The sequence below is a fragment of the Astyanax mexicanus genome, chromosome 24 (assembly GCF_023375975.1).
Source record: "Astyanax mexicanus isolate ESR-SI-001 chromosome 24, AstMex3_surface, whole genome shotgun sequence".
Classification (NCBI taxonomy): Eukaryota; Metazoa; Chordata; class Actinopteri; order Characiformes; family Acestrorhamphidae; genus Astyanax; species Astyanax mexicanus.
The window spans coordinates 14,995,496-15,007,895 of record NC_064431.1 but is presented as its reverse complement, the minus strand read 5'-3'; the positions used below and the strand labels follow the sequence as shown (position 1 = coordinate 15,007,895).

Below are 12,400 nucleotides of genomic sequence, written 5' to 3'. Positions count from 1 at the left end.
TTAGGGGTTCGACAATATATTGATATTGCAACATGTAAATAATACCGTATCCTGAGATACCCTGTGATTCACACATAACCATCTTCCTGTATTTTCTTTATTAATCCCATCCCAACAGATCTGACCAAAAGGAGAAGTGAATGCGATGCTGTTGTTTGTTGACTTTGACTTAACCAAGTCACAAACCTTAGTTTGTGAAACTTACCCAACCAAACCCCAACCCAACACTAACCAACCCAACCCTAACCAAACCCATAGGGTGGTGATTCACACCCTTACAACTCATCCCATCCAAAAGTATTGGATGGATCTCCATCATCATTCAAGAGAACACAGTTCCACTGCTCCACAGCTCAATGCTAGGGGTCTTTATACCCCTCTAGCCTACGCCTTGCATTAGACATGGTGCCAACAAGTTAATTTGTATATTGTTAGAGAATGTCCTTTTCTATTGGTAGCACATCTCTACTATAAGGAGTAGATAAGCTGTGTTTGGTGTGTACATTTAACTGTAGCTGAATGCAATAGTCATTTAAAGAGGAGACTGTGAATGAGCTGCTCAGCTGAGAGCCTGCCTGACCCCTCCCCCTCCTCCACCCACAGTACCGCACCTGATCCGGCCCGTCAGCAGCCACTGCAGACAGTCATTAGCTGCAGCAGGTGGGGCAGATTACAGTCACAACGAGAAGCCACATGGAGAAAGTTCGGTGGAATTTCTGAACTGTGGTCTGTTGCATGTGTGCAGTAGCTAACTGTAGATACACTGTAATCTATGAAGGAATATAAGCTGAATTGTTTGGTAAACTGTTAAAAGTGTGAAACAAATCAGAATATGTTTTATACAGGTGGTTTTTACACCTGTAGTTGGTTTCTATGTTCTAATGTGATCAGTGTGATCAAGGTCAGATCACATTGTCACCACAAACAAAACCAACAGAACAAGACCACATCCTCTCGTGGACCTTTGATTGGTTGCTTTGGTCAAATCCTGATTGTGATTTCTGACACACCTTCTGAAACAAACTGTAGCAGGAGTGAAATAAACCGTTTTACTGGTGTGAGAACACACTTAAAATCTGGGGGTCAACCTTTGTTTCATAGTTCTAGGACCACTGTAATTTATTAGTGCCTACTAGGGGTGTGTCAAATCTTATCGAACACAGTTATATTGAATAATTTCTAACTTTATATTGTGATATTGCGGTATTCTTGAAAGAAGTCTTTTTTTTGTATTTTTTATTTGAGGTTTGCTGTGTTTCCTTTTAATTCTTTGTTAATATGCATGCACTAAATATGCTGCACTATTTATATTTTGAGGTAGATGTTTGATGTTACATTACTTAATGTTTTTGTTACACTCATTGTTTCATACAAACTAGACAAACATTCATAGAGTTTGCATGTTGTTTCTACTGAATGTATGAAACTTCTATATTTATAATAAATATAAACCTAGAATTTATTTTTTAGCGGTAGTATATTTTTCAAATGAATAATAAAATTGTTGTCTTATCACCACGAATATAGTTATCGCAAAAATACCCTGAGATATCATGAGATTTTTATAGAGCCTTATCGCCCATGCACACTCTTAGTGAATACCTTCTTTTACCGGTGAGAATTTAAACTGAAACTGGAGAAACACCAGATAGCATCACATGATTAAGATCTAGAACATGTTTGCTCTTGTTTTACTGTGTCAGTGACACTGGCACCTGAACTGTATTCCCACCAGGGCTGTACAGTATGATAAAAAAAAATTGCAATATTCTTTTTTTGCAAAATACAGGAATTCAGTATCTGGTATATATATTAATAATTTTCTTTTATTATTTATTTATTTATTTATTTATTGTTTTGCATGAAGTATCTTGTCTCGCGTGACGTTGCACATCCTGCAGTGTGACTGTGGCACCTGTACACATTACGATTATTTTGCTAAAATGAGACATACTTTGCAACCTTAATTCAAACATTAAATTAATTATTGAGAGGGCACCGAGTGGTCCAGTGGTCTAAAGCGCTGCCACTATGAGCGGGAGGTCGCAGGTTTGAATCCCGCTCATGCAGCTTTGCCATCAAGCTGCCGGCGCTCAGAGGGAGCAAAATTGGCCCTGCTCCCTCCCGGTGGGTAGATGGCGCTCTCTCCTCACATCACTCCTAGGGTGATGTCTGCAGCGTCTGTGAGCTGATGTACTGGAACTGAGTTGCTGCGCTTTCCTCCAAGTGCGCTGGCTGCACGGCAATGAAGCAGTAAGCTCGAAAAGAAACGGTGGCTGGCTTCACATGTATTGGAGGAAGCATGTGTTAGTCTTCACTCTCCTGGTGTGTTGGGGCATTACTAGTGATAGGGGGAGTCCTAATAAGTGGGTTGGGTAATTGGCCATGTAAATTGGGAGAAAATGAAAAAAAAAATTGAAATAAATTTATAGAAAATTAATTATTAACACGTTAAATTATCCACATAAACATCATGTTTTTATTAACAGTGTTTATTTTGTGTTTCTGCCGCAGGTGCAGTGATGGGGACGGGGAAGAGTAAAGAGGGGAAGGGGAAAGATCCGGGACAGCGTTCCCTCAGTCTGGACGGAACCATAGGTATGGGTTCCTCTAGTGGACACCATTTCAGTTCCGGCCCCCAGACCCAAACGCCCAACCGGAGCCCGGCAGTGGGGTCCAGCACACGCATCAACACCTACCATCCCAACAACACAGACCACCCGCAACTGTTCGGAGGCGTGGACCACCCGGGCTCCATCATGTCCCCTCAGAGAGGTAAGTATATAATTCAGTAATTGATGACGTTGGACAAAACTGTGATTTGAGTATCTGGCCAGTTTCAACTGTTACACAGTATGCTATTAATACAACGTGCAAGGTACTAATAGTGACTATAATAGTGACTACTATGCAATCATTTAATAAATCAATAAGTCAGTCTTTATTTAAACTCCAATTGAATGTGAAGCTGAATTTGAAGGTGACCATTATTTACAGCTGAGCCAATACTTAGAATATAAATTGAATATTAAACAATTAAGATACATTTAAATGTATCCATACCATAAGACTAAATAAACAAGTAAAATAGCAAAAAAATATATATAAATTGTGTATAAACAGTGCTGAGAAAAAATATTTGCCCCCTACATTTCTATTGTTGTTGCTTTATTATCATACTTAAATACTTCACATTAACAAACACATTTTAATATCGAAAAGAAAAAGAAAAAAAAATCCATCCAATCCAACCTGGCTCTATGTGGAGAAGTATTTGCCCCCTAAACCTAATAACTTGGTTGTGCCACCCTTGGCAACAACAACTGCAGTCAGGCTTTACTGTTAACTGGCAACGAGTCTGTTATATCTTTTATATTTCACTCTTGTTGGTAGAATTGTTTAAATTCAGCCATATTGGAGGGTTTTTGAGAAAAAACGGCCTGTTTAAGATCTTGTAGCGGGCTCAGTGGTTTAATACCTGGTGCTAATTGAGATGTTGAAATATTTTTAATTGGGCGCCAGTTATTAAATTAATTTAATTAGATGAATTAATTAATTAATTAATTAATCAAATTAATTAATAACACAAGACATCTCAGGGTGTGGTTTCTACAGGTGACAGAAATTTTCATAACCAAGTTATCCAGAAAAACACACTGAAATTACAGGTTTTGTAAAATAAAAGTATTTTATTAAATCACACAGATATGAGTAAATAATTAATTAAAAAGTCATAATGTAGCCATTAGATATCAAATCATAGTGTAGAATAATAAATGAAAAATAAAAGAACAAACACGTTATAATACTGGTATGAAAGGAATAAAGATTAATAGAACTATTAAGTGAATATTTCTAAATAAGGGTCTTAATGTAATGAGGTCAAACTAATCAAATGAGAACACTAAAATAAGTAGATAAGTAAGATATTTTACGGCCTACAAAGATCATCCCTTTCGCCAAATAACTAAAAATGAATCTATACTAAGAAAAGAGTTAAGGACAATAACCAAACTAGACTTGACCAACCAAAACACCAATTACTGAGAGAAATACCCAAACTGCCTTACTCTGAGACGTCTACAAAGGGGGGTCCCCATCGGTTCGGTCCGCTGTTTAAACCTCTTGTTCGGCTGACATCCTGCACCCCTAGAAGGTCCAGTGTGGACCCATCCACAGGGTAAAGATGGTGCTCTGTGGGCCAGCGGCGCACCTGGTCGACACCCACTTCTAGTCTCTGCACAGGGAAAGCCTTCCCTGGAGCTGGCTCGGCTGGCGTACCCTCTCGGTGATCCGTCGGTTGGTCTAGTTGGTTTACTGAACTATATTAACTATCTTGGCAAGCAGGAGAACTCCGTAGATCATAAAATAGCTTAGTTATTTAAACTAGGATAACTAATACCATTATGCTTGAAGAAGATTAAATGCACTAGTCTAAGAAAACTAACCTAAGATGACTAACTAACAGTTTATCCTTTCTTCATCTCTAGGCCCTCTCTAACCTCTCTCCTCTAACTTCTCTCTTCTAACTGCTTCCTTCAACCCATCTTCTTCCACTCTCCTCAACTCCAAACTGAACTGAGCTGCTTCTCCTCCAACTGCTCCGACTGAACTCTACTGAACTGGCTCAAAAACTGAACTGGAAACTGCCCAGTTTAACTATTAGTCTCTGTGGCCTGTTTGGCCCTTGAGCTATGATTGGCCCTGTGGCCCAAATGTCTGTGTTTTGATTGGTCTAGGAGCAATTTCAAACTTTGGCAGGGAAGATGATCTTATTCACAAAGGGCCATAAAACCCCCCACATGGTCACAATGCTTCAGCTATTTTTCTAATAGACCAAACCAAAAGAAAACTCAACTAAACAGTGTATCAAAATACATTCTTCAGCATACCAGTTTGTGAGGATAAATTCAGGAAACAACAATCTTACAATTGAATCACAATAAATGTAATATATATATATTTTGCCCACAAACAGTTTTGTAATATTCAAGATAATCTTAGAAATACATCAATGGATGGAAAGATGGAAAGAGATCAAGAGACATGTTATTATTTAAACCCAATTAAATCACTTAAAAGATAATACCTTGTTAAACCACTGATAACCAAATAAAGCTAAATTATCAAATGCTAGTTAAACCTTGTTGATTCAGACTTGAATGTGTAGGAAACTTTAATCAGGACAAATCCAAACACATATACCATATACCAGACACATATACCATTATTTAGTAAACATTCTATAAAACACCTCTTTTATATAGTCAATATATATGTATTTTAAGCAAAATCTTCTTAGTGAGAAATTCCTCCCCTTTGCTGAGTGCTCAGATAAGGCTTGGTCCTTGCCTGTCGGAATTTACGACGGTTGGGGAGGTCGGTGGACAGAGAGAGTCTCACCTACAAACGGTCAATGGAATTTCCAAGCTTAGAACATTTCTCTTAATTTCATTAATCTTATTTCTAAGTGATTGCAGAAATAACTAGGCACAAACCCCTAAATTGGTATAATATTTGGTGAATTAACAATTTCCAAGGCATTAATTAAGTTTTGACACTCTCTTAAGTCCGCAGTCCCGTCCTAGTGATGGTGTTCATTTGGTGTTCCAAATGTTTAACATTAACTCCGAGGTTTACGACTTGGAGGAATGTCAACAGAATTTTACCCTAAACTCGCATTTAGGGCTCTTGAGCGAGGCTGAGTGAAGAAATAGTCAGGAAATGTCATTTTGAAATTTAAAGTTGTTTGAAAAAGATTACTCCAAGGCTTCTAGAGTGTTCTTCTGGGGGTGATTGTAAAGTTAGAACATTCCTTTTAGACCATAAGATGGGGGTAGTGTGTGTGTGTGTCCAAGCAATGAAGAAATCCTCTGTTTAATCCACTACAATCTCGCCACAGCATCTCAATCAGACTTTAACTAGGCCACTCCAAAACCTTTATTTATTTTTATATTTTTGAGCTATTCAGAGGTGGATCTGCTTTTGTGCTTTGGGTCATTGTCCTGCTGCAGAACCCAAGTACGCCTGAGCTTAAGGTCAGGCATCAGGTCGAACAGATAGCCGCCTGACATTCTCCTTCAGGATTGTCTGTTAAAACAACATACTTCCTGGTTTCTTCAATTACAGCAAGTTCTCCAGGCCCTGAAGCAGCAAAGCAGCCCCAGACCATCACACCCATTACTTTTTTACTCTTTATTTATTTAATTATTATTTAAATACACAGAGCCAGGTTGGTTTAGATTGCTTTTTTTTCCCCAGCGATAAATTAATTAATCATTAATAGCTGCTTTTTGTATTTATTTAGTTTATTTTTGTCTGATATTAAACTTTGTGTGATAATCTGAAAAATGTATATGATTTAAAAAAAAGCATACAAAAAATAGATGTTACGACCCTATTTTTTCCCCCTTCATGTAAAGTTTTGTTTTGTAGATGCAAGTTTTTTTTCATGACAAACATATAATATCATAAAAATAAATCAGTTATTAGTGGATATAAAAAAAAAAGTTTTAACATGCGCCTGTGTCTGTTTCTGGCAGGAGTCACTACATTTGTGGCGTTATATGATTACGAGTCTCGGACGACTGCGGATCTGACGTTTAAAAAGGGCGAGCGTCTGCAGATCCTCAACAACACGTAAGTCCCACCCTCAAACCTGAGACACAGACATGACACACAGCAACTAACACTGCAGCTACAGCAGGGCTTTATTAGCTCCGCCTACAGCGAGACGTCCCGAGCAGGAGACTGAATACGGGGTTATAGTGAGCAGACAGACAGACAGACAGACAGACAGTGAGACACTGAGTCAGAGAGGTGGTGATGATGAATGGTTCCTCAGACTGAAATAAATACCCTGTGATTCAGAACAGCCTGAGTATGAATCTGTGCTCATCTAGTTCAGAAAATCATAAAAATACCTTCTACTGTACATTACTGTACTAACATGCCAAATATGTCAGTATAACACATTTGTGTTCCAATATGTTAAATTAATTAAACATAGACACACACTGCAAAAAACTAAATCTTAGCAAGTGAAATTTTCTCAATTTAAGGCCATAAATCTTATTTTCTTCTCTGATGAGACTTTTTGTCTTACTAAGCATTGTGTGTTAGGTTATTTTTTCTTATTTTAGGGATAATTATCTTAATCATTCTTTTGTACCTTATTTTAAGTAATTTGAACACAAAATAAGCACAATCAAGCAGCAATCAAGTTATTCTGATGCTTGTGTCTAAAAACAGTAACTTTTTTGCTTGATTTAGGTGTTACTTCACTCATTTTGAGACTTTGCCCTTGCTTTTTGTAAGAAATCTTAGAAAGAAAATGTTGCTTACCTCATTGGCAGGTTTTTTTGCTCAATATACATATTTTGTCTTAATTTGCATATATTTTGTCTAGTTTTTGCCAATGGATTTTTTGCAGTGCATTACACTTATAATATGATAAAACAAATATAATATAGTGTTTAAATATAATATAGTGTATTTAAACTTTCTGTAGAGAGTGGGAGGTTTACAAATAAGGTCACAATTAACAGTACACACGACAGTAATAAACATTGTTAAATGGTCGAGTAAAGTCTCAACTAACTATTAATTGACACTAGTTAGGACATTATTAAACATTATACATTTTAATGTTTAAGAATGTTGTAAATAATAATTAATTGGGGCAGCAGTTAAAAATGATTAATAATGTTTTAGCTAGGGTCAATTAAAAATTAGTTAAGACGTTCTCTTATATGTGCCATTAATTAATCATTATCATTATTGTAAGTGTTATCGTATAGGACTTTAGGACTATATTTACACTCATATTAATTGTTCATGTCATTATTCTTTACCAGGGATGCCCAAATGTTTGCATACATTATGTTTATGTACTTTATTTTATTTATTTTTTATTCTTTATTTTAAGAGACAATCACACCTTAACAAGTCTTTGCATTTTGACTAGCTTAGTTCACTTGTGAGATTCCATGTTGTAAAGTATGCATACCGTTTGATCTCGCATTTCCCTCATGTTTGTCTTTGTGAGAGTGTTCGTAGCATCTTGCACTGTCTCTCGTTTCTCTGTCTGTCTGTCTCTCTTTCTTCCTCTCTCTCCGGCTCTCTTTCTCGCTCTTGCTTTCTCTCTGTTTGTCTCTCTCTCTCACTCTGTCTCTCTTTCTCGCTCTCTGTCTTTCTCTCTTTCTCTCTCTATCTCTTTCTCTCTATCTCCCTCTCACTCTCGCTGTCTCTCTTTGCTCTCTCTGCCTCTCTCTGTCTCTTTTTTTGTCTTGCTTGTTCTCTCACACTCTCTCTGTCTCTCTCTTTCTCTCTCTCTCCGTTCTCTCTGCCTCTCTCTCCGTTCTCTCTGCCTCTCTCTCTCTGTTATTCTCTCTCTGTCTTTCTCTCTCTCTTCGTTTTCTCTGCCTCTCTCTCTCTGTTATTCTCTTTTGTCTTTCTCTCTCTCTTCTTTCTCTCTGCCTCTCTCTGTTATTATCTGTCTTTCTCTCTCTCTGCCTCTCTCTGTCTCGCTTGTTCTCTTACTCTTTCTTTCACTCTCTCTCTCTCTTTTTCTTCTGTATCTCTCTCTTGCTCTCTTTCTCTGTCTCTCGCTTTTTCTCTCTCTCTTGCTGTCTCTCACTCTGTCTCACACACACACACACACTCGTGCACACGCACAGCTGATGACACGGTTCCTCTTTAGTTAGGTTATAATATGGAGCTATTAAATAATGGGATAATTATGGATCATTACAGATAGTTTACTTTAAAAATACCAAGTAGTCATACAATGAAGAAAAAGAAGTTCTGTATAGAATAAAAAGGTGCATCAAGATGCATCAAAAAACGCTTTATAATCGCAATTCGTAATTAAATCAAATCGTAAGGTGCCTAGAGATTCCTGCCTCTAGTAAACTGTGTTAATTCTGGCAGGGAGGAGTATGCAACAAGTATTGAGAGAAGGAAAGCACATGGATATATAAACAAACAATAATTTTTACTCATTGGATATTTACAGGAAAGTGGTTTACATGATCCACTCATTGAGACCAAGACTTGACAAAATTGTGAGAAAGTATTTTTTTTTCTTAAAGTGTATATTTTATTTATTGTATCTATCCTGCTTTCTGTTAAATGAGACTCGGGAGTACACTAGCATCTGGTTATATTTGTTATATAAAACTTTGTATTACTGGGCACTTCCAAAATATATACCAATGATTGACTTTTAATTCAGGCACTTCTGTCCAACTTTTACTTTTACTTTTTAATCTACTTTTCTACACTTTGTTGAACACTGATGCAGGTTTAAATATGTATCATTAGTCTGGTCTCGGGTTTAGCAGCCTGCGCTCAGTTTAGTGAACAGTCTGCCTGATGTCCTCATGCAGCGTTACACCCAGTATTCAGCCGAATATTTAATATCTCGCTCACAGTGTTCTCACCTAATCAAAACTCTGCATAATAAGAGCACGGGATCTTGCTCTGCTGCTGCTGGATCAGTGGATGGTTTGTGTTTTTATATCTGTTGTTTGTCGTCTCTTTCTTACACGCTTCACGCTTTAATTAGGAGAAAGTACAACTACAGGTCAGTAAACTGCTCTTTATCACTATTAATCCCTTTTTTTTTCACAGTTTTGGTGAGATGTGTAAGATGGGTAAGTATCTTTGAAGTTGTGGTCAGTACAATCAGGCATGCATTGAATATTCAAATAGTGAAAAGACTGAATCATTTATACCAAACAGTGTTATTTTAATGGGGTTATCAAATCACAACCAGCTGAGATATGAAAAATGTTCATGTATCAATAAATCATTTTAAATTGTAGTTTTGTGATTGTGTTTTTATAGGAAGGTAAGACAAATATACACAAAAACACAATATAATTAGGCTATGTAATTTGTTCAGTGGTGAAAATGCTTGCTTATGTGACACTCGTATGTGAGTCACTGTTATCTGTATGTATTCAGGATTCAGGGAGTGCTGAGCTCTGCTCTGTCCTTCAGTCTGTGTTTATAGGTAACACTGGGTCATGCTGGTGCTTTCAGTCACTCAGTATTGGTTTCCAGCGGAGAACTAGAACCAGCTTATTACTATTGATTATTTAAAGGTTTAATTTTTTTAGACAACCCATCTAATCTGAACATCTAATTGTTTGGAAAAAAATTATGAACAGATTAAATTCAGGCTTAACTTTAAACAGAGTGGTTTATGCCATGTTGTACAGTTTGAGACATTATGGCACTAATTATTGTTGTGTATGTATGTGTATTTGTGTTTAGGGAAGGAGACTGGTGGTTGGCTCGTTCTTTGACTACGGGAGAGAGTGGATACATCCCCAGCAATTACGTGGCACCATCTGACTCCATCCAAGCTGAAGAGTAAAATAAACCTTTATTTATACATTGAAAATGGATGCATAAATACCTGTGTATTTTTACTATTTATTCTATTGCTCAGATCCTCAGATAGTTTTTGTGCCATGTTGAATATCCAGTGGCCAGTATAAGAGAATTGTACCCAAAACAACCATTTTAACAGCCTTGTCACATTACACTGGGGAGGTAAAATGCTTAATTGAACTCACTTTTTGAACTCACTTTTGTTGCCATTGGTTGGGATGTTAATGTTTGTGTGTTGAGTTACTTTGAGAGTACTACATTCTGTATACATGTGTATACAGTGCTTTGAAACAATGTGCCCCCCCTACAGATGTGTCTTGTTTTTGCTTTTTTTAAATCATACTTACATTTTTCTGATTCAAACTATTCAAACCAATCTGGCCCTCTGTAAAAAAGTGTTTGCCCTCTAAACCTAATATCTTTTTTGCACCACCTTTGACAACAACTACTTCAATCAATTGTTTGCGAGAACTGGCAATGAGTCTTTCACATCTCTGTAGAGTAATTTTTGCCCACTTTTCTCTGCAGAATTGTTTCAATTCAGGCCTTTTTTGGTCAGTGGTATTTGTCTTGAAACTTTAACTGACTTTTTGACTTTAACTGAGGCAATTGAGTCCTGCAGTTTTTTTTAGATGTTATTCTGGGTTAGATTAAAGAACCTCCTGGATGAGTTATCCATGCCCTTTTGGAGTAATTTTGGTAGTCCAGCCACTCTTGGGAAGGTTCAACACTGTTCTAGGTTATAATAGCTCCTATTGTGGTCTGCTGGTGTCCCAAGCCTTATATTCTATAAAATATTTAATATCTTCGTGTACTATGTATGTACATTACATTACAATAACACGCATATATTTTAATTGCAGGTGGTTTTTTGGTAAGATAACTCGTCGTGATTCTGAACGACTGCTGCTAAACATCCAAAACAGGAGGGGAACGTTTCTCGTTAGGGAGAGCGAGACGACTAAGGGTGGGTCAATATACATTGATTATATACAGTTTTATGTTTTGTTTGCTTTAGTTTATTAAAAAAAAAAAAAAAATATATATATATATATATATATATACATATATATATATATATATATGTATATATATATATATATATATATATATATATATATATATATATTGTACTTTTTTTTTTTAAATAATTGGTTAAAACAAATTATACAGTATTCCATGTAAGTATTTATTTACATCCTTAACTGATGAGCAGTTCTGTGATGTGTGTTGTAGGTGCGTACTGTCTGTCTGTGCTGGACTACGATAACATGAAGGGGCTGAACATTAAGCACTATAAAATCCGTAAGCTGGACAGCGGCGGCTTTTACATCACATCCCGCACGCAGTTCACCAGCCTGCAGCAGCTCGTCCTCCACTACCGCGGTGAGTCCCTGAACCTCTCACAAACATCTTTATTATATAGTGTCACACAGCATATTACAAATCAATAATTAAACACAAAGTTTATTTTTTTTCCTTTCCATTTTTTTCCTTTCCATTTTTTTCATGTTAGTTTCATTATTATTTTCCATTCCACCTTAAATGATGTGTTTGTTGCCCCTAGCATTTTTTTAGCACACCATAGCAACCACCTAGGAAACCACCTAGTGAAAAACACATACACAAAGATCCTCAGAAGCTTCCTGTTCAAATTTTCTTTTTCACCTTAAATGATGGCTGGTACGGATGCATTAATGTAACTGCTAATAGCTAGGATTCAACAGCAACCATCTAAAAGCTACCTAGTAACCCTATAGCAGCCACCTGGCATACCATAATATCCACCTGTCTCCAACTAAAATTAGCTTCACACTGATGAAAAACAAATACATGCAGTCTTATTTTTCAAAATTTTTATTCCACCAATCCATTAGCACAATTTAAGGTGGAATGGAAAATTTGAATGAGAAGCTCCTGAGGAAAATATCAACTGAGGTAAATAATAGAGTGACATTGAGAGACATGCAGCGATTGGAGTACCACAGCAACCACCTAA

The 12,400-nt window shown here is 36.8% G+C and overlaps 1 protein-coding gene across 7 annotated transcripts in view; it reads left to right on the top strand.

Moving 5' to 3' along the window:
- The window catches only part of LOC103042998 (proto-oncogene tyrosine-protein kinase Src), a 74,369-nt gene that overhangs the window by 49,409 nt on the left and 12,560 nt on the right, over positions 1-12,400 (top strand). For 2 of the 7 annotated variants that reach the window (XM_022682422.2, XM_007248326.4), the window contains exons 2-7: positions 2,515-2,775; positions 6,543-6,639; positions 9,569-9,586; positions 10,282-10,380; positions 11,265-11,368; positions 11,638-11,787. The exons of 1 other annotated variant lie outside the window; for it this stretch is intronic. In XM_022682422.2, coding sequence (XP_022538143.2) covers positions 2,523-2,775; positions 6,543-6,639; positions 9,569-9,586; positions 10,282-10,380; positions 11,265-11,368; positions 11,638-11,787 — 721 coding nt within the window. In that variant the 5' untranslated portion in view covers positions 2,515-2,522. The remainder of the gene's footprint in view (positions 1-2,514; positions 2,776-6,542; positions 6,640-9,568; positions 9,587-10,281; positions 10,381-11,264; positions 11,369-11,637; positions 11,788-12,400) is intronic. 4 more of the 7 variants (XM_022682423.2, XM_007248327.4, XM_049471542.1 and 1 more) reach the window with 3 other exon arrangements.